At 35.7% G+C, this 22,442-nt stretch overlaps 2 protein-coding genes across 4 annotated transcripts in view; one reads left to right on the plus strand and one right to left on the minus strand.

The window, feature by feature from the left end:
- Window positions 1–15,567, plus strand: MRPL28_1 (39S ribosomal protein L28, mitochondrial; the record flags this gene model as incomplete). 3 transcript variants are annotated; one of them, XM_035730665.2, is made up of 9 exons in its annotated part: window positions 1–184; window positions 344–509; window positions 550–672; window positions 704–845; window positions 882–1,013; window positions 7,915–8,074; window positions 9,255–9,784; window positions 11,373–11,462; window positions 14,525–15,567. In XM_035730665.2, 7 exons carry the CDS (start codon window positions 1–3, stop codon window positions 9,302–9,304), a joined length of 957 nt encoding a protein of 318 aa, XP_035586843.1. In that variant the 3' UTR covers window positions 9,305–9,784; window positions 11,373–11,462; window positions 14,525–15,567. The 3 variants fall into 3 exon arrangements, with proteins under 3 accessions (XP_035586843.1, XP_051069297.1, XP_051069298.1); XM_051213327.1 differs by lacking the exons at window positions 1–184; window positions 14,525–15,567 and adding an exon at window positions 13,038–13,390 and having other exon boundaries at window positions 336–509; XM_051213328.1 differs by lacking the exons at window positions 1–184; window positions 14,525–15,567 and having other exon boundaries at window positions 340–509; window positions 550–845; window positions 11,373–11,691.
- Window positions 12,750–22,442, minus strand: part of LRP2BP (LRP2 binding protein) — a 21,676-nt gene continuing 11,983 nt past the window's right edge. Inside the window, exons 5-7 of the mRNA XM_012946780.3 lie at window positions 16,265–16,436; window positions 14,198–14,354; window positions 12,750–12,909 (exon numbers count right to left, since the gene is read on the minus strand). Coding sequence (XP_012802234.3) covers window positions 12,844–12,909; window positions 14,198–14,354; window positions 16,265–16,436 — 395 coding nt within the window. The 3' untranslated portion in view covers window positions 12,750–12,843. The remainder of the gene's footprint in view (window positions 12,910–14,197; window positions 14,355–16,264; window positions 16,437–22,442) is intronic.

Below are 22,442 nucleotides of genomic sequence, written 5' to 3' on the forward strand. Positions count from 1 at the left end.
ATGCTTAGTCTGAACACAAACATCCAGAAACTGGGAACAAAACTTAGCAGAACGGAATGTAGACACGCCTTCTACTCCTTAAGAGTAGTTAAATGCTGGAATTCACTGCAGGCTGAGCTAATTCAAGCGACTTCTCAGTGGTCCTTTAAGAGAAAACTTGATATATTCTTAAAAACTAAGGACAGTATCTCACTATGATTTATTAACATTTTTCCTTTTCCACCTAAGTTCCTACCTGCAGGCATCGGTGATCCACTGCTACTAGATACGGAAGGCCGTTAAGCGAAAGATTCTATTCCATCCATAATCATTTGAGCTATTTGAATATATCTTGTCCTTGTAGTTTGGCGGTATTTGAGAATGTCGCGCCTGTTTTTCTATAATCAGATCAAAGAAGTGATTAGCCGTTTGCCTCCTCATTATAAGAAAAGGTATTTACAGAATCAGCATGAGTTGGCCAATGAAAGAGTGTGCAATTCATCACTACGTAAACACGAAACAGGAATTGCGTATGTTGACTTATTTCTTTGTGCTTACCGTTTTATCTAGGCTTCCTAGTTCGTATTTTGATACTCCTATGAAAATTGTCTATCCTCCTGAGTCTCAAAAATGCCTATGGGGTGGTGAGGGTATTATTCAGGGCTACTGGGAGAAAAAAACACCGAGGCCGAGGTTTGCCAAAATTAGGCCTAATTTTTGAAAGATTTCCCAAGACATGGAGTCCTGTTCTCATGGAAAACGTATTTCATAGTGAGATTCTAGACCGTTGGATGATTATAATAGCAACAGATAGCGCCCTAAGACAAATCGAAAAGGCTAGTGGATTTGATTTCTATATACTCTCGGTTTGTCCATGTATATAAATTATATTATTTTCTTAGACTCCAGAATCAAAACTTAAAAGTAGGCTTGGAATGCATTTAAAAAGAGATATGTTGGTAACGCTCGCAAAGGCGAAGATGAATGGTAAGATGAAAAAAAGCTGGGAAAAGTATTCTAAATTTATTATACCTGTGAGTCATACTTCACATATTATATATATTTATTTTTACTATGACCATTCGTCAGACGACTTTTATTTACTTATTTTATTTAAACACATAAAGACTTGGTACAAGGGGACACCAGATACATGCGCCACACAATAATAATGGGAATGGGAAGAGATAAAGAATGTATAAGTTGAAAAAAAAGGATGGATGAAGTGAGAATAGAGGCAGATAAGTGACAGTATATTAAGAAAATAATAACAGTAATAATAGTAAAAATGAGTGTTATCAAGTGAGTGTAAAATGTCCGAATTATAATTGGAGCAAACATAGTATTTCGTAAAATAATTGTTATCTATTCAGATTTGTGTGACGGCTGTGATACTGCCCGGGCGCCTGAATCGAAGCAGGTGGTTTCCTTAGGGGGCCACAGCCTAAGCCTTCAACCTAAAGGTCTGGCCCACAATTTAGTGGAACATCGTAAGGAGATGCAGTCCCATGGTAGCCGGTGACCAATAATTTGTTCATACGCCATTTGTTTCCTTAGTATCCTGGAGCTCATGTACACCACTGGTTTGAAATCAGGGTTTTCCAACTCCCCTAGGCGGATTTTCCATATCGACCAACCCGGTTAAACCGCCGGAGTTTCGCTTTTCGTCCTCAATTTCGTAAACAACACCCCCGCCACGAGCAGGCAGTGAGTAGGTCTTCCCTGGCAGAGGCTATGTACGCGTGGTCATTTGAGAGCATTTCGAGAGGGATAGTTGACTCCTCACTCTCTGTCATGCCAGGGCGTCTGGGGGCCCTGAGGTGACTTATGAGTCGTTAACCTTTATAGTGCCATCAAAGTCAATGGGCACCTTTTGTACACTACAATGCCGTTTCACTAGATGGCTCATTATTTTCAGTATCACCCTAGTCCAAATTCTCAAAAACGTCCAGGCTTTGTCTCTCATTTTGTGTGAGAACAGGTTGTATAATCATCGGTCATTTCAAAGTCCGTCACTGTCCGTAGGTTTACTTTAACGGGTACTCACAACAGAACTGAAAATTACATTACAAATAAAGGGTGTTATGTATCGAGTCTCATTGTTAAGCGCTTATATTATCACTACTAAGTTTGTAGTATATACTTTATCCAAGCTAGTGAGTACTAAACAGTTATCATTTCATATGTAGGAACGGTGAGACGCCATTCGAAAGCACCACTTGAGTCGACTGTTTTCGAACAGTATAGCATTGTTTCCTAATTTTTAATGAAAAAGTGGGTTTCCTGACGGTAAGAGGTGTGAATCGTCAGGAAGTGCCTCTAAGCAAAAAATCACAACCTAGAACTATTTTTGGAGTAGGTATCAGAAATTTGTAATAGCGAACGCATCCTTTTATATTAAGCGAATTGTTACTCTATTTGGCCGGGCTGTGTAATACCACTAATCACACTGTTAGTATTCATTTCAATATTTTCCGTCAAATATCTTCAGATAGTCATTTTTGTCTTAAATGTTGTGTATGTTTGCTTTGTTGTCCAGTTTTTGAGTTAAGTTTTAGTCATTATTGATCTCATCAATACATGGATAGTCATTTTGGTTAAGTATTTTTCTGCCTTGTCCAAGTCCAACAGCTAGTCATCTTATGCGTTGGTCTGTTAAGGGGCTATATTTACTTATAAGTAAATAGTTAATTAATGTAATTTCATCTACCAATTATAAAGAACGTTTTAATTATATATATATATATATATATATATATATATATATATATATATATATATATATATATATATATATATATATATATATATATTACTTACTTACTTACGCCTGTTGCTCCCAATGGAGCATAGGCCGCTGACCAGCATTCTCCAACCCACTCTGTCCTGGGCCTTCTTTTCTAGTTCCATCCAATTCTTGTTCATTTTTCTCATGTCTATCTCCATTTCCCGGCGTAATGTGTTCTTTGGTCTTCCTCTTTTCCTTTGACCTTCAGGATTCCATGTGAGGGCTTGTCTTGTGACACAGTTGGGTGCTTTCCTCAATGTGTGTCCTATCCACTTCCAGCGCTTCTTCCTGATTTCTTCCTCCACTGGGATCTGGTTTGTTCTCTCCCACAGTACGTTGTTGCTAATAGTGTCCGGCCAATGGATCTGAAGTATTTTGCGTAGACAATTGTTAATAAACACCTGTATTTTCTGGATGATGGCTTTTGTAGTTCTCCAGGTTTCTGCCCCATACAGTAGAACTGTCTTGACATTTGTATTGAAAATCCTGACGTTGGTGTTGGTTGACAGTTGCTTTGAGTTCCAGATGTTCCTCAGTTGTAAATATGCTGCTCTTGCTTTGCCGATCCGCGCCTTCACATCTGCATCAGATCCACCCTGTTCATCAATGATGCTGCCCAAATACGTAAAGGTTTTTACATCTTCCAAATCTTCTCCGTCAATTTTGATTGGATTGGTGCATTTTGTGTTGTATCGGAGAATCCTGCTTTTCCCTGTGTGTATATTGAGACCTATTGCTGCTGAGGCTGCTGCCACACTGTTCGTCTTCTCCTGCATCTGTTGTTGCGTTTGGGATAGAAGGGCCAGATCGTCTGCGAAGTCTAGATCATCCAACTGCATCTTAGATGTCCATTGTATCCCGCGCTTTCCTTCGGACGTTGACGTCTTCATGATCCAGTCGATCACCAGGAGAAAGAGAAAGGGTGAGAGTAAGCAACCTTGCCTAACACCGGTCTTCACTTTGAACGACTTTGTCAACTGTCCTCCATGCACGATTTTGCAGTGTAATCCATCATATGAGTTCTGTATGATATTGACTATCTTCTGAGGCACGCCGTAGTGTCGAAGAAGTTTCCATAGTGTTGTTCTGTCCACGCTATCAAATGCCTTTTCGTAGTCAATGAAGTTGATGTAGAGTGATGAATTCCATTCAATTGATTGTTCCACAATTATCCGTAGAGTTGCGATTTGGTCTGTACACGATCTATCCTTACGGAATCCTGCCTGTTGGTCACGAAGTTGGGCGTCTACGCAGTCCTTCATCCTGTTTAACAATACCCTGTTGAAGACTTTTCCCGGTATTGAGAGAAGAGTGATGCCCCTGTAGTTATCACACTTGCTGAGATCGCCTTTCTTCGGTATTTTGATCAGTAGTCCTTCTTTCCAGTCTGTTGGTACTTGTTCCTCATCCCAAATCTTATTGAAGAGAATGTGGAGTATCCGTGCAGTTGCCGCTACGTCTGCTTTTAGTGCCTCTGCTGGGATGTTGTCCGGTCCTGCTGCTTTGCCACTCTTGATTTGTCTGATGGCCATGCTGATTTCTTCAATTGTTGGTGGGCCAACATTGATTGGGAGGTCCGTGGGTGCTGCTTCGATGTTGGGTGGGTTCAGTGGAGCTGGTCGATTCAACAGTTCTTTGAAGTGTTCTACCCACCTGTTTTGTTGCTCTTCAATGTTGGTGATTACCTTGCCTTCCTTGCTTTTCACTGGTCGTTCTGGTTTGTGGCGATTTCCAGAGAGTTTCTTTGTCGTGTCATACAATTGTCTCATGTTTCCTTCTCTTGCAGCCTTTTCCGCCGTCGTTGCTAAATCTTCCACATATTTACGTTTGTCGGTTCTGATGCTCCTCTTCACTTGTTTGTTTATTTCCGTGTATTCAGCTTGTGCCTTGGCTTTTTCTGCTCTTGTTCGACTGGTATTGATCGCTGCTTTCTTGTTCCTCCTTTCTAGAATCTTATCCAGTGTACCAACAGTGATCCATTCCTTGTGATGGTGCTTCTTGTGACCCAGGACCTCATGACATGTTGAAGTGATTGCCTCTTTGATCCCCTTCCAGTTGCTCTCCACAGTAGTTCCTTCTCCATTGAGTAGATCATGAAAGGCCTGGAACTTGTTGCTGAGGACTATCTTGAATTTGTTGAGTTTGTTAGTATCCTGGAGAAAGGCCGTATTGAACTTTTGTGATACTGTCTGCCCCGTTGTCCAGTGCTTCTTGAGTTTCAATTTCATCTTGGCGACCAGTAAGTGATGATCTGATGCTATATCAGCTCCTCTCTTGGTTCTCACGTCCTCTATAGTCCTCCTGAACGTTTTGTTGATGCAAATATGGTCGATTTGGTTTCGTGTAGAGTGATCCGGTGAAGTCCATGTGGTTTTGTGTATGCGTTTATATGGGAATATGGTGCCGCCTATGACCAGCTTATTGAAGGCACATAGGTTTGCAAATCTCTCACCATTTTCGTTTCTTTCTCCCAGTCCGTGTCGTCCCATGATGTCTTCATATCCAGTGTTGTCCGTTCCAACCTTGGCGTTGAAATCTCCCATCAGAATGGTCAGGTCCTTTGTTGGGCACTTCTCGACTATTGACTGCAGCCTATTGTAGAATTGATCTTTAGCGTCTTCATTGTAGTCGTTGGTAGGCGCATAGCATTGGATGATGTTCATTGAAATACCCTGTTTCTTTGTTTTGAACGAGGCTTTGATGATCCTTGGTCCATGAGATTCCCATCCTATAAGTGCATTTTGCGCTTGTTTGGACAGCATCAATGCAACTCCTTGTGTATGTGGTGCATCTTCTTCTTCATGGCCGGAGTATAACAGGAGCTCTCCTGTAGTTAGTCGTTGTTGTCCAACTTGTGTCCAATGTGTTTCACTGATCCCAAGTACCTCTAGGTTGTATCTTCTCATTTCTGCAGCAATCTGGAAGGCTCTTTCGGTGTCCCACATTGTACGAACATTCCATGTACCTAAATAAATGGTCGCTCTGGTTGTCAGAAGGGGCATCGGCCTCGTAACTTCCGAAGGGATTCGGCTTTCATCATGAGGCTTCATAATTCTTCTAAATGAAGATCTTCTGACTCCCAGGGCAGAGTTTAAAAGTTTTGAATAATTTTTTCTGGTTAGCGTTTTTTTAGCGAGTTAGTTTTCTACGGGATGGGGACGCTAACCCCATGCCCAACCCTCCTCCTTTATCCGGGCTTGGGACCGGCAGTAGCCCCCGGAGGGACTACAGGCGGAGTTATATATATATATATATAACCGGTGTATCTTTATACCGATTAACTTTAAAGAGAAATATGAAAAGCAATATTTGTCAAAAATAGGTGTCATTAGATGGACGAAACATTGGGCCAATCTAAAAAACGAAATTCTAGTACATTATACTTCACATCAATGCATTGGCCATATTCAGTAAGTCCTTATTCCTGGGCTGCTTCTCAATTTTCATATGAATATTTTCACCAAAACTGAACCACGTTTATCTGCCAATACATTGAGCTACAATGCCAGGATGTTTAGGATATGTTTTTCCCTCTCTAAATGCAAATTTTTGCTTCAGGACCGGCCTTCGTCAACACGTGAACCAAAGATGGGGAGTGAAGTAGTCGAACGCGTCGAAAACTTCACTTATCTTGGAAGTCTGATCGGCCCTAATTGGTTGATGTCTGACAAAATCTCTGCACGGGTTCAAAAAAACCGTTTGACTTTTGCCAACTTACGTTACCCATGGCAAAGGCGAAATATCCGTCTATCAATTACGTCTGCGAAACGTAGCTATTAAGAGTAGAAGATACTCGTAAGCTACTATTTTTGATGACACATGTCTTAGAAATATTGCTTGCATCTTCTGGGACCACCAGGTAAGTAATAGTGAGGTTAGACCCAGGGTATTAGGGAATGATGGTAAATCAGTTGATGAGGTTGTGAATCTTCACCGACTGAGATGGTAGGGTTACGTGTTTCTTATGCCTGAACACTGATTACCGCGGCGCACAATGCTGACTAGTGTTGGGGATGTCTGGGAGAAAGTTAGGGGTAGCCAAAACAAAACGCGGCAGCAGTCTTTGAAGTCACTAACTTCTAGTCTTAGCCATGTTGGTAGATGCAGACTACTTGATTGGGGTCCGCGTGATTATCGTAACCAATGGTTGGAGACTGTGGGTGACATGACTCAGAACCGATCATAATGGCGTAGGTGTATACACTATGTCTTTTAAACCGTAAGATTAAAATTGCTTTGTATCTTTCTTTCTACGAATTAACTATTTCTCCCTGTCTCACGTTATATATGCGATCTTTTATGCATTACTACCATTGAAGTAACCGCCTTTATGAATTTTGTGTTGATCGTGGTGTGCTAATGAGGTGTGGCAACTTGAACCGATGTATATATGTGTCCTACGTTGTAGCTGACTGACTGACATAGATTAATAACACAGTTATCATTTTTAGCATATCATCTTGGAATTGACGCTGATGAGCGTGCTACCTTATTGACTACTTAGTCCAGAGTATAGTTTATGATAGTCTCACTGGTAGTGCTTTATCCATTCTCGATTTTCGTGAAAAGAGTAAAAATTTTGATTGTTAAACACCGCTCCTATATTTCGCTTTCTTGTGTTTTTTTGTGATTGTACTGTGAAAGGGTTACACCCGAAATTGATGAAATCTACCATCAGACTATAATATTTTGTATCTTAAAATGTATAAAATCCCTAATATTTGTGGATAGTACCAACATGGTTAGTCCTAATTATATAAAAGAATAAGATTTATCATTATTTATTCTTTCAATATTCGATTTTATGGTAGGTTGTTCATCTGTCTAACAAAAATTACATTCGTTGTTCAGTTAAAGTTGCTTTCCACACCAGACTTGAATTAGAGGAACTATTTAAATTCGGCGTGGACGTAGCCCACCCCATAGAATCAAACTTAAAACTTCCAGAACTGGAATTTAAAATGTTATCCTTACATCGCTTATCGAAGACCCAGTGATCCATGCTTACAAATTCAGCCAATTTGTAGTAAAGCATGATCACTGTTTACTACATATTACTTTATGTGTCTATCTCAATCAAATTTTACTATTGTATACATATTTCAACTTGTTTCTATGGTCACTCTAACCTTAATACTTTTATGTAGTTGGAAGAAGCTGAGTGGATTGGTTTAACACTCGAAGAAGCTGTTAAAAAACAAATGAAAATGGAACATGAAATATCCAGAAGTCAGCTAAAGCCACTAAAATTCAGTCTAGCAGAAAAATTGATTGATAGTTTAAGAAACCCTGTCAAAGATGAGAAAGGTTAGAGATAATTATGTCACCAAGCGTTATATACTATGCAACATTTTGTTTTTCATAAATTAAGATTTCCTTGATCTTTATGTAGTTTTATTATTTGGAAAATGCAATTTAAACAACAAGTTAAAATGTCCCAGGCATTTATCATCGTGAACTAACGCAAGTTATAGAACCTTCAAAAATGAAGTAACATTGGACATCTTATTTATTTATTTTAACACATAGATATTGGTACAAGGAGGCACCAAATACATATGCGCCACACAAATCTCATTCGATATGTGTGAAGGCTGTGATACTGCCCGGGTGCCCAAACCGAAGCAGGTGGTTTTCTTAGGGGGCCACTCCCCGAGCCTTCGACCTGAAGGTCTGATCCACAAGGCAGTGGAACATCGTAAGGAGATGCAGTCCCATGGAAGCCGGTGACCAATAATTGGTTCATACGCCATTTGTTCCCGCAGGATACTGGAGCCCATGTACACCACTGGTTTGGAATCCAGTTAAAGCGCCAGACATTCGCTTTTCGCCCTCAATTTCGTAAACAAACCCCCGCCACGAGAAGGCAGTGAGTAGGACTTCCCTGGCAGAGGCTATAATCGCGTGGCCATGTGAGAGCATTTCGAGAGGGAGAGCGGACTCTCCCCACTCTCGGCCGTACCAGGGCATTTGGGGCTACTAGACATCTGCTTTACCTCGATTTGAGACTCTTCAACAATTGTAGCAGTAATGCTAATGATAGTAACCAAAACTTATGCAGTTGTTTATCGTCACTATAGTTTGTTAGAAAGAATAATGCACGAATATTATTATATTTTCGTGTATTTAAAGGTGAAGAGGATACATTAGATAGTTCAGCTTTTTACTTGCTTATGATACTGGCGGCTTTCAATACAAGTCTTTAATGGTCATTGTAGAAATCAGACCTTATTTATGTGGTTTATCCTCGATTACTTTCTACCATTCATCGTCTAACCATGTGTTACAATGTTGAATTGCTTTGGTCAGTGGAATGAATTGTATATTCTAGTCCGCAGTTTTAATGTAGTCTTGATGAATAAAGTATCGAAAATGTCAGTAGCAAATAGCCTGTTTCTACAGATCTTACATTTTTTAAATATAAATACGTTTACTTATTCTTAAAATATTTGATTAATCAACATTTCTCTCAACTATTTATACTTAGATAAGGATGAAGAATATCCGTCCAGCTACTCGTCTCGGATTTTCAGTTGATAAACCTTTGACAATGAACAAATATGATATGTCTCTTTTCTCAGAGAAGTTCAGATAACAAGGAGTTCCTTATCATCTTGTGTCTACTTTGTATGTATAGTCGCTAAAATGATTTTTGAAAAATCTACTGTTTGCAACTGTTGTTTGGAACTTGAATTGTTTAGTAAATAAATATTTTATTATAAGGTTAGGTAATATTGCTAATGTTGTTGTGCGACCGAAATACTTTTTTTTTAAAAAGTGTATGTAACCAATGTCTGCTCTACTTTACCTTGTACGGTCTGATCAACATACGGAATTTATGTAACTCATCGTCTACAAATAATTGAAAGAGGAATTTAATAAACAATTAGTCAACAAACTTCAAACCCACTAGAATGAATGTTTTAACTACATACATCAAGACAAATATTCCGTCCTTGTCTCAATTGCATAATATTTAAAGTGTATTTTGGATTACGTCTTCTGTCCAACAAAACTGTGAGTAAAATTCTATTGATAATTATTCTTTGTTTGGACATCTTTCATTACACAAACGTTTTATTAGAATATGTTAAGAATGGAGTTTAAAACCCTAGATGGGAGCACATTTAATTTTTCTTTAAACTACATTACTAATAATAGATGCTTAGGCCCTGATAAGTTGTAGTGTATAAAATGTTATTGGTTATTAAGTGTGGACAAATAGGCATTCTATTTACTGACTATAGAATATGTGATTTCCTTTCCTCCAATAATTGATTTCGACTCCGGACTCAATGAAAGTGACTATTTGTGATTATGTAGAATAAAGCATTTCTAGCGTTACTCTGCTTTTCCCTTTTTGATCCTGAATCAGGTATCTGATATAATTTTATATAGTCGTATAGTGTATCGCTCGAGTATCCAATCTAGCAGTATTGTAAACCCGGTCCAGCCTTATTACCATATTATCGTAGTACACTACTGAGCGAAAAATATTTACATTCAATCTGTTAAATCAGGGCCATATGAAATAGTTAAGTAGTCACGCAGATTTCATTGTTTTCTTATTGGTGTTGATAGCCAGCGAGTTGAGCTTATTCTTTTCGGTTAATATTAAAACTGTAAAAATCAGTAATAAGACTTTCTGAAAACTATGCTATGGTTCTGTGATTGAAGCGACTTCTCGTGCAATTTTGACAAATTCACGAGACACGTTCTCTTAGACCAACAGTTCGTGCTCACTTTCTGTTGCGCACATGGCAATATCTCATTCAAACATAGTGCATCCAATGTCTGGTCATTCAAACTTATAGTCACACGACAACTTGATTGATAAAATTGATTAGGACTAAGAACTGAGCCAATATGATATTGTTTAAGATTTCAATTCACCAATACAATTTTAATCAGCATTCTCATTAAAGATGAAATTAGAATATAATCTGTTCAGGGTTGTATTGATCTTCAAATTCTTGGGAGTGATTGTACATCAGACTACAAATTCAAATCAACTAAGCTCGAAATTGTTCCTTTATTTAAGCAATGACAAGCTAAATTTTATTTTCCTATTACTGAGAGAATTGTCCTTCATACCCAGTAATGGATCGAAATCCGTAATTCAATCAAAAATGCAAAATTTTTCATCCCATGTTCACTTTATCAGTAAATTTCCGAGAATCTGTAAAATTTGTCACAATCTGTGCGCAAGACTAATTCACTACCATTGCATGTACTATGTATATCGAAAATTTCCTCTCTTCTGCCATTGTCGTGGAGATGCTTACACCAATGTTTATTATCGTAGTTTACTTGGGAGATTATAATAGCACTAAATGTCCAAGCACTCTAATAAATGAACCTACTCAAAAATGGCCTTTTTTTAAGTCTTTTTTTCCTTACAAGCATATGTGACAAATCGTTCATATTATACCCTATTGACTACAAACATTAATTATACTGTTTGCTACATTATTGTAAGAATGTATACAGAATAGCAGTTTAGTTTAGAAAATCTTCACTAAGAAACGATTGATAAAATAGATGTAAAAGGTAGTTTATTACTGTGACTTTTTCTCTTCTTACTCTTTGTTTTCATTTTCTTCAGTTTTGGATGCTACCACGAACTTTGTGACTTGACTGAAGCCATCTAACATTACAATACGTACTTTCTTGACCTTCACAAAGATGGCATCAGGTAATAATGAACACGGAATTGTCGTAAAACACCAAGTTATATTCTATTAAATAAACTATTTAGTGTAACTTCCATAACAAAAGTATGGCATCTATCGTTCTGAAACGCAGTACACTGTATTTGTGCTACTTCTCTACACAGGTTTTTCATACACTATTTATTAAGAATAACTCCACGGTTAAAATATTTATAGTTATTACGTCATGTATTCCGAAAATAATGTTGTACTTTAACATGATGTCACTTCTGACCAAAGATGTTTCTCATGATAACAAAGGAGGTCCAAGTGGAATTCCCATTTATATATCAGCTGATAGTTTACTAAATAAACTAATTTTAAAAGATTACTGGAAAAAAATAAACTGGAGATAACATTTACAAGTTCATTTTATAAATCAGAAAAAGCCATGCGAAAACAAAAATCATCAAGGATGAATAGTTAACTAAAAAAAGTAACTGACGGTTAAACGCAACACCTAATCATTCTACATTTTAAAATTAACTTATTAAGCAACCTACATATCTTAAAGATATCCATATCCTATGAAGTTGGTTGTACGGTGGCAGCAGTACGATGAGAGTTCAAAATTAGTTGTGTTGTTACAAGCAATACTGGAAATCATAATAATCGAGGTAGAGAATGCATGTTGAGTCACGTAAATTATTAAAATTTCACCACTGCTAAATAAATAGACATCACATTGTAATTCAGTTTGCAGTGGTTTGAATTATTCCATTGTTGATGTTCCTAACTGAAATTTTGGTCAGTATCAGTTAGTCTGTGCACATTCTATAACGAGTCAGAAATTGGACGAAATGCGCGTCTTACATTCAATTCCTAGTTATATTCCATCTCTTATAGAATGCATTACACTGATTACTGCTAAGTGATCAATCAGTAAAGAAAACAGGGGTTCTTATTAAATCAACCAATAAGATATCTTTCATAAAAGTACGATATTTTCAGGGGCTTGGAGTGGATAAATTTTACTTAGTAAGTGGAATTTCACTTTTGTGTATCCATAAGAAACAATTAATAATCACGATTTCCTCCCGCAACGATAACGCACCAATCACGTTCGAATACTTTCTCTCATTAATCTATTGTGGTAGTGGATGCTTTCACACGAATATAGGCTATTTGAACACAGTGACGAATTACAATTTTAGGAATTCAATAAGACAGGTTATTTATTAAATCAACGTATAAGGTTTACAAGAAAAAACAGTAGTTTATACCAACAAATTAAAATATTAAGAAAAATATATGTAAAAATATATAGGAGGAAATGATTGAATTTGAAGTCATTGAGTGATGTGTATCAAAGAAATTGTGACAATATCAGATTGAATTCTTAGAGTTTGTTTTCGATCTCCATATTTACAATTCGCCTGCTATAACTAAATTTACATATCTCGCGGCTAATGGTGGGTCCCATTCAACACTCTACAATGTATGGAACAATAAGAAAATTACCAGAACACCAAAACAATTTCATTAAATTGCAACATAAAAAGTGTTATATCACTGTTTAAACTTAATAAACGAATGGTAACTTGTTTATTTTCACATAGAAGTCTTAAGTCCCATGCTTGGAGCCTGGACGATAGCCTCAAGCTGAAGACTTTTGAGATGGTGGAGATTTGTAGCTCAGGCGGATGATTTTGATGGAGTTTTGTTCTCTGAGCTGGAAGTTCTCTAAAATCGGTTGCAGGTTCTCACAATCTCTGTTTTCCATTGAGTTTTAGTTTTAGCATCGTCTTTAACTCTTTATTTCTCAATCTCATTTGTTTCTTTAAAACTATATTTCTTGTGCTGAGATTTTTATTGCATTTTGTGTTATTTTCCTTCCTATTCTATTCATCTTGTTAACCTCTGGTCATCTTGCCGTGGCAACGTGTACTGATACAAATCCATCCTCACTTGTGTATTGACTGTAACTGGCTTACTTATTCTGATGTGAGACTAGTCAGAGTACGCCATGCAATTATTTTTTCCATTATGGTTTCAGATTAATTGAAATGTGCATAAAGTTTTATATTTTTTTGAATGATCAGTTTTTACGATCAAAGTTCAAATAATCATTTTTTATAATCTCTCAACTTGGTGATATAAGGTAATTGGAGGCAGCAATCGGTACTTGTTAAATGTTCTTTTACTATCATTCAATTCATTCATCATCGTATCATTCTACTTGGTGATACCAATTCATTAATTTGTTGCTATTTTTCCTTGTATTTAGTCTGTAGCATCTTTCTAACCATTAACATATTTACTATCAGAATTCCATGAATCGAAGTAGTATATTGTCATAAATATTGCCGTCACATTATTCTAATATTGCAAACACCCATCACCAAAATCTTTCGAATAAATATTTTAGAAAACCAAACAATCTGATTAGATATCTGAAACTTGGTTGGTTGTAATATACTTTCGAGTTTGATAATAAGAACTAGGGACGTCGTTGGAACGAAGGAATATCTTTATACTATTTTTTAATGTCCTAAATGAACACTTTAAATATCTTTTTTGATGAAAAGCACTTAGGAGACGTTAGGAAATCAAATGAAACAAAATGCAATGAATTTATTTTATTCTTTAAAACGTTTAACTATTGGCCTATTGGTGAAGAAGAACTGAAGTTATAACAATAGCTTGATAACACAATCACAGTTAAATAAGCGAATCAACTGTATGAATGTAAAACAATCGATGAGATAAATATACAAACCTTAGAGAATAGCTGATCAGCTAATAGTTCATCTTTTTGTACACCTTTACCACTTTTTAAGCATAATGCATAAAGAAAACATGCCATTGACATAGCTCGATATTGAAATGTTTGTATACATTCTGATGTTGTCACAAAATTGTCACAAGTTACCATTCTGTACAAAGACATTTACAAAATAATCAAATACTAAGTTTGTAAAGATAATGTATGTTTATGAATTACTTGGAATTGGTAAAATATTCAAATGAGTTAAAAGATAATTTTCGTGTATTTCCATCGTAGCAATTCTTATGATATTAAAGTTACTCAAATAATTTTTTTCAGTTCGTGGTAAAGAACAGTGAATAAAGGCATTTGTGTTAGGTAAATAATTGTTCTTTGCGTTTTGACGAAACTCTTGTGAAACAGCAACGTGAAATTATATTCGGGTAAATAACAACTGAGTCGGATTATTGGATCACAAATAACATTCAGTTCTCGAATACGAAGTCATCCTTCAGTGTGTTTATTTGTCTACTAATATAACCTATCTTACTTAAAATAGTTTTCATATTATAATCAAGTATGGTATTTGTTGATGATAATCGATTCAAAAGCAATAAATTCTATATTTGATAGTCGTTATATTTCTCTCTTACAGTTATAACTCAGCTATTCCTATTGCTTAGTATTCTTGGACACCAAATCACTCGACAAGTCCCCAAATCAGAACACGGTTGAACAGGAAAGGGATTATATTCCAAATAACAAGGTTAGATGGAAGTAAGAAGCAAGTAAGTAGTGCAATAGGGAAAACGCTAGTGTATTTATAGTTTTTCACATGAGATTTCTAGTGTTCACTAAGTATTGACTAACGCTGATTGGATAAGAATTAGCCAATCAGCGCGCACCAAATCAATCGTGCATTGAGCATGCTTTAATCCAGTTCATGTCCCGCTAACAATAGTAATAGTAAGAAATTATCCAGAACTTTTCTCCGTCATCAACGAAAATTATTTTTCTGCTAAATATTAGAATGATTTTCATCAAGATTTCATAATGATCATATAAACACAACCAGAAATTACTTAATTGTATTTCTAGTTTGATTGTGTTGATTCTAAGTAGTCTTCATTCATGAAAATCTTCACATTAAAACTAGAAACGTGAGATAGTCTTACACGCGATACCGATGTTCAGCCTGCAGATAAGTATAGCGAATTCGAGTTAGAACTTATTACTTTTGTATCATATCAGTTTTTATAATAAATTAATAAAAGTCAAGAAACAGTCGTAATTCATATTATGTCATCAATCGATTGAGATAGTGAATTTCAACTAATCCAATTCAGAAGACTTGATGGACATGTGTTATATCTTAACAAGTGCTTTAGATATTTACTGCTAGATGTGCAGATAATGCATTTAATGAATATGTGTTCTATGGTATAGTATAGTATATTAAATTGGTTTCCCACACTTGAATTCTCGTTCATTACGATTACAGTTCCATTGAATAGTTTCAGTTAATTTAAACAACAAACGAGTACAAGGAAGAAAATCCTTTGTAAATATGTCGTTATAGCCGAATATATGCGTTTACTAAGGAAGAGAATGCTGAAATGGAATACAATACTATGAATTAATAAAATAAGCATTTAATGTACTGAAACACCATTCGTTAGTGAAAGTCCGATGATAAAAGCTGCACATTTTAAAAGTATTAATATGTTCCATTGTTGTTAAAAACGAAAGTAATCGTATTGATATTTAGAATATAGATTGGTTTAGATAAAAGTAGAAAGTATCAGTCGAAAACGAAATATTCATCTGTTGTTTGTTGTTTTGCTTCTTTGTTAGCTTCATGTTAGTCTCGTCTCCGATAGACAAAGAATATCCGTCTATATGTAATTAAGAAAGACTAGTATCATTACAGACTTCTTATTACCAAATCAGAACACTCGGTTAGTTATAGACTCATAACACAAACCTATCCAAACAAAATACACAATTAAATTAAAGATTGTTCTTTTAGATTAGATGATACGGGTAATATATTTTGACAATTAAAATTATATATATTACCTGCTAGCCAAGTAACATACATTCGTAAACATTTTCCGTCGATAGTAAAAGTAAATCAAATTTGCTTTAGCATATAAACTGCCTCTGGCTGAAGCTTCAGATAAACAGAATAAAGCATTATCACAATTTTCTTTCACACCTATTCCATATAAATACATTACACCTAATACGGCTAAATAACAAAGGTAAATAAAAAAAATAAGAGCAGGATAATACATAGTAGATGCTACCTTAAGACATTTTAATTTTGTTGTGACAAAGTAAAAAAAGAAATGAAAATACTTCAAACAAATTATTTAATAAACTTACTCGTATTTGAAACTTATAATTGGGCGGAACATGTGAGAATGTATATACTACATTTCATCACTGAACAAAGTAGTAATCTTGACCTTAAAAAGAGGTTGTGAAATCCGATGTACACAACTCCATGAATACTTGAAGCATTTTTGAGCTGCTTGCCTACTCAGTCGCAATCGTAAGCAAGCACGGTATAATGATTTTCCAACTAACTAACGTGGATTTACGTATGAAAGTAGCGTGTTTAGGAAACCATTTTTCAGGAACGATGAGAAGTCTTATGCAGATATGCAAATATTTGAATGACTCAAAGTTCTAGATTAAGTTTGACTAATAATTTCAGAGCAAGACTAATGGTTCGTACCGATTTTGTGGAGAATTCTGTCAGTTCGTTAAAACAATTAGCTCATACGTATACATCATAGAGAAAGATTCTGAATACTTTTGTTATTTACATAAATTGAACATTGACAAACCATTGTTCAGAGTTCTACTCATTGCGATGCCAATAATATATTTATTATTAACTTTCAACTTATTTAAAATTATCAATTTCAACCTTGGCATCAATACCCAAAGAGTAATGATCGGTTCAGATTCTAGAGTGGTGCTAAGAACAGCAGGTTTTGCAACACTACATCCAAAGAGAAACCAATGGGGGCTCGTACCAACTGAATCGAACTTCCGTCGGTATTATACGCGATTTACAGTCAGCGTTAGAGTGATTATGCACGTCACCATGTTTAAATGGAGTATATTTCTATATCAATTATTCAGAAAAAACTTGTTTTACCCGCAATTAGTTTATTAATCAGTTAAAAATCTAAGACGTACGTTATCAACACAGTGTATGGATCATTTTCTATTCATAAGCTAACATATCACTTTACAGGTAGTCGAACTTCAATCAAAGAGACTAAATGACAAAAAGCTTTCTGCAAGGCTTGAATTTCTAGATTCAATCAACCATGAGATTGATAATATACAATGCTGATATCTTTAAATAAGATGAGCTATTCTGCTAAGTACGAGGTTTTAGTTGTTTTCCAATTGGTTCCAACTTGCGATTTAAGAAAGTTTGTCTAAAGACTTCCGTATCGTGTGTGAGGCAGTTATCCAACGAAGACAGTAGAAAATGGTCGCGCAAAATCGTAGAACAGTTAAAGTTAGATACTAACATTTTTGGATGTCAGCTCAGAGGTCTATAGGTTAAGCGTTTGTGCGTGAGACCGAAGGTCCTGAGTTCCGCGTGCGGGATTGTGAATACTGACTGCTGCGGAGTTACATACTACGACAGAACGGCCATTCAGTGGTTGCAAGTTTTCAATGGTGGTCTAGCATTGATCGATTCATGATCTCAATTAAAACTTTGTAAGTAATTTAATACCAGTAAAATATTTTCATGAAATTTATTGAAAGTTGTTCCTTTACAAGTATTTCAATAAAGTTTCTTTGGCAAACTACCAGCGCCCTTTTCATATAATCGCAATAAATATTTCATGTTTTCAGTGTACTTTAATTTCTAATTAAAATTATTTAAAATCAAGCTATGGATTAGTACTTTATTTCCTATACTATATATGTTAAGGTATATTATCCAACAAATAAACGTTGCTAATTGATATATTTTAGTTTGAAAAGATATCCGGTAAGCGTAAGTAATAATCCTATTAGATAAATGAATATACAATGGATTAAAACTATATTATTATTATTATTATTATTATTATTATTATTATTATTAATGGCTTTATTCAATATTATATTTCGGTACACTATAGAATTCTTAGCATAAGGTATTTCAACAAGTTCCTTTTACGAAAAACAAAAAAAGACTGAGAGAAATATGAAAAACTGTACAACTTTCCAAATTAGAGACATGTTAAGAATGCAGGTTATTGACTAGGTTAACTCTAACAACCTGTTCGTCACGGACTATATTTGCTAGGTAAGGTATTATAGAACTTTTATACTTTTGCTTGCGTGCATGGATTTTAATTTAATTAAGTCTCGTTCTGCCAGAAGATATACAAGGAGAAAGATAAGAGTGAAGGGGATGGCTAGTATCTGATAAAATGACACCTGCCAGGAGTTTGCATGATTTTAAATGTCTATCCACAACCATATTAATTATGACGTCGAAAGATTCACCAAAAATCTTGCTAACTGCTTTCAGCACTCTGCGCAATACAGCAAAGTCTTTCCTCAAAAGCCCGGGAAAAAATAATGGAGAACAGTAAAGAATAATAGGTAATATGCAAGAATTGACAAATTGTAATAGTAAATGACGAGTAATCCCAAGAACATACAGTCTTTTTATGTAGTAGGTCAGACGGAAAACTTTCTTTGGTAACAATAAAACTTGGGAAGACCAAGACAGATCAGAGGAAAAGGTGACACCAAGATAATTGACCTTCGACACTGTGTATATCAGTCTCCGATGGTACAAGCATTATGGGATCTCAAAATGGTGTTTAGATTCCGTTCATGTCTCATGCTAAAGTTAACAGCTTGACATTTGGACGGATTTAGAATAAGACCATTACCAACAGACCAACAATCAATACGAGACAAAAACTCATTCATTTCTATGGGATGTAAGAGGTAGAGATAGAAATACATACAGTGAGATCATCCACATATTTCACAAAAGTGTTTACTGTGGAAGATGGCAGATCATTCAGAAAAGAAGAGGTGAAAGAACGGCTTTTTGTGGTACACCTTCATGAGACAGTAGATACTCTGAACACTTTCCTCCAAAAGCCTCTTCATTCATATTAAGTCAAAGAGGAAAGAGTAAAGTCTTGTAAGGACTGATAAAGTTAGATGTAAAACCTGTGATAATGGAAAGATTGAACTATCGCAGTACACCAGAACACATCTAGATATCCAAACAAATATTCACTCATGGGACTTATAGTGAACGATCCTTTGTGATTAACATATGATGCGGTCAATCAACCATGGTTTTAACCATTCAAAGATAACGTAATTTACGTGATCTACGATATTCCAGTTATTTTCTTGGTAAAGTGGCAATACATGAACAAATTACTAACCAGAACTTCGGTCACACCTCCATATATTATAAGAAACTCTCAATTTAAATATGCATTAAACTATGGCTTTTTCACAAATGTCATTCAATGAACGGATTCCAAAACTAAAGAGTATAGGTAAATTTATTATATAGCAGGTAATCTAGTTCTAAGCCAATAAAGAAAGTTGTCATACGTTTGTCATTCTAAAGGATAGATGGTAAGGAAATTATAACTATCGAGTAGTTGCAGAATGTTCTACTGAAATAATCGTTTACAACTGTTGGATATGGATCAGTTTTACTACCTAACACTTGAGCATGGAATTTAGTCTAATCCTACTTAATAGTACCACTCGATAATCCTGTTTTAACTCATGAAGTTGGTATTTTAAGTTTTAACTTTAAACAACTTGTCAAGAAGAGCACAGATGTATAATTCAATAATTAAGTCAGACGTCTCAGTTAAATCAATTAATTGACTGATGTTGTAAATGACATATATACTTTAGAGTATTAATCAATTAATATCAACTACTGTAGTGGTGAATGCTACTGATGTCAACAGATATAAGTACTATGTAATACCAATCGGAAGTGGAATACCTGGCAGCAGAAGACTGAATTGAAGAGAACAGAAATGCAAACAGAGATTAATTGTAATAACAGAATTGGAGGAATCATGAAGCATCTAAAGGACAACTGATGGAAGATGTGCAAATAATGTATTTGGCGACACTATAATTTATGGACGAACCAATCAGATATAAGATAGCGAGTCTTGGATTTTGGCACGAAGTTCATCCATACATTTGGCATTATATATGATGTTAGTATGTGATGAAAACCTTAAGTCTGATTCCTCACCCTAATCATCAACTGTAAATCATAATTTTAATACCTCACACTGGTTTATAACCCTCATTTAGTTGTAGTTAGTAGGTGAACATTCTCAAGGTCACTTTAGCATAGCTCAAAAGTCGTCTATAAATTATGGTCTCGCCATGTATTTAATGTATGCTTTTCGAATTTACAAAGCACTGTGTAATTTTACATTCAACAATAAATTGATTTGCCTCTCTAAGTCATCATTTACTTTACTGTCAGTTAGATGTGCTTGAATTTGATTTATTGACTAAATAACCGAAAGACTTTTACGATGCAGTATTGGTCACTTCGAGATTTGTTGTTAGTAAATAAAAAATTCTTCATCTCCAATTTTCTGTTCCTTGGGTCGAGTAAATCAGTCTTTGTTTCGTTATACAGTAAGTATTAATTAACAGTTATATCCACGGTCACAACAAGCAGCAGTATAGGTAATTTTTTAGGTCGTTGCACAACTACTTTAAGACAATTTACTGATAATTACTAAAAGCTAACTGATCTTACATTCTGAATGTTATTTTTTGTACACCTAGTACTATAATAATTTTAACATTTATTTTACGCGACTTATGTCATATGAAAAGTATGACAGTTATGAAGTTCATAACATCATCATTTAGTTTAACTCAATACAAAACTATATAACAATTTTAGTTAGGTGTTAATGTTGTATTCGAAGATTAGATTATAGGTAACTTCCAGGAACTATTTACTTCAACGTGTCAGGAGGTGATGAGCAGCAAGAAGCATAATCATGAGGAATGTATCTTTATCGAAACCATGGACAAGATTCAAGAGAAGAACAGAAATTAACAACAGCCGAACAAGAACAGAGAAAGTCAATGCATAAGCTAAATACACAGAATCAAACAAGTAAGTGAAGAAGGGCATTAGAGCCGACAAGCAGAAATAAGTGGAAGACTTAGTAGAGACACTGGAAAATGCTGCAAGACAAGGAAATATGAAACAACTATATGACACGATGAAGAAACTGACTGGGAAATACGGTAAACTAGAGGAACGGGTCAAGGACAAAGAAGAATACCAACCACTGAAATTCAAGATCAGCGTAATAGATAGGTGGAACACTTCGAGAAACTTCTGTAAAGACCAGCTCCATTCAACAAACCGGATATGCAAACAGCGCCTACAGAACCTCCTTCATAGTCACTCTACAAACGATAGAAGAAATCAGTATGACCATCAGATAAATTAACGGTGGGAATGCAACAGGACCTGAAAATATACCAGCTGAAGCACTAAAGTCAGACATAGAAGTAACTGCAAACATGCTTCACACTCTATTCAGGAAGATTTAGGAGGAAAAACAAGTACCGATAGACTGGAAAGAAGCATGTCAAGGATATGATGATACGAAATAAAGGAGATCTGAGTAGATGTAAGAACTACAGAGACATCACATCACTGTCAGTACATGGAAAGGTTTTGAAAAAAGTGTTTCTCAACCGGATGAAAGACTCAGTACACGCCCAACTTTGAGATCAACAGGCTGGATTCCGTAAGGATCGGTCGTGCACAGACCGAATCGCGACACTACGGATCATCGTTGAACAATCAATTGAACAGAATTCGCCATTATACATCAACTTCATTGATTATGAGAAATCATTTGACAGTGTGGATAGGAGGGATTTATGGGAACTTCCTCGACATTATAGGGTATCTGAGAAAATTGTCAACATTGTGCAAAACTCATACAACGAACTACACTGCAAAGCCTTGTATAGAGGACAGCTGACAGACGCATTCCAAGTGAGGACCGGAGTCAGACGAGGCTCCCTACTCTCCTCCTTTCTCTTTGTTCAGGCTGTTGACTGGAATGTCAGAACTAGAACAGCATTCCTACAGTTGAAGAACGTATGGAACTCAAAACAACTGTCAACCAATATCAAGTCAGAATCCTCAATACGAACGTCGAAACAGTCCTGCTGTACG

The sequence above is a fragment of the Schistosoma haematobium genome, chromosome 3, assembly GCF_000699445.3.
Source record: "Schistosoma haematobium chromosome 3, whole genome shotgun sequence".
Taxonomy (NCBI): domain Eukaryota; kingdom Metazoa; phylum Platyhelminthes; class Trematoda; order Strigeidida; family Schistosomatidae; genus Schistosoma; species Schistosoma haematobium.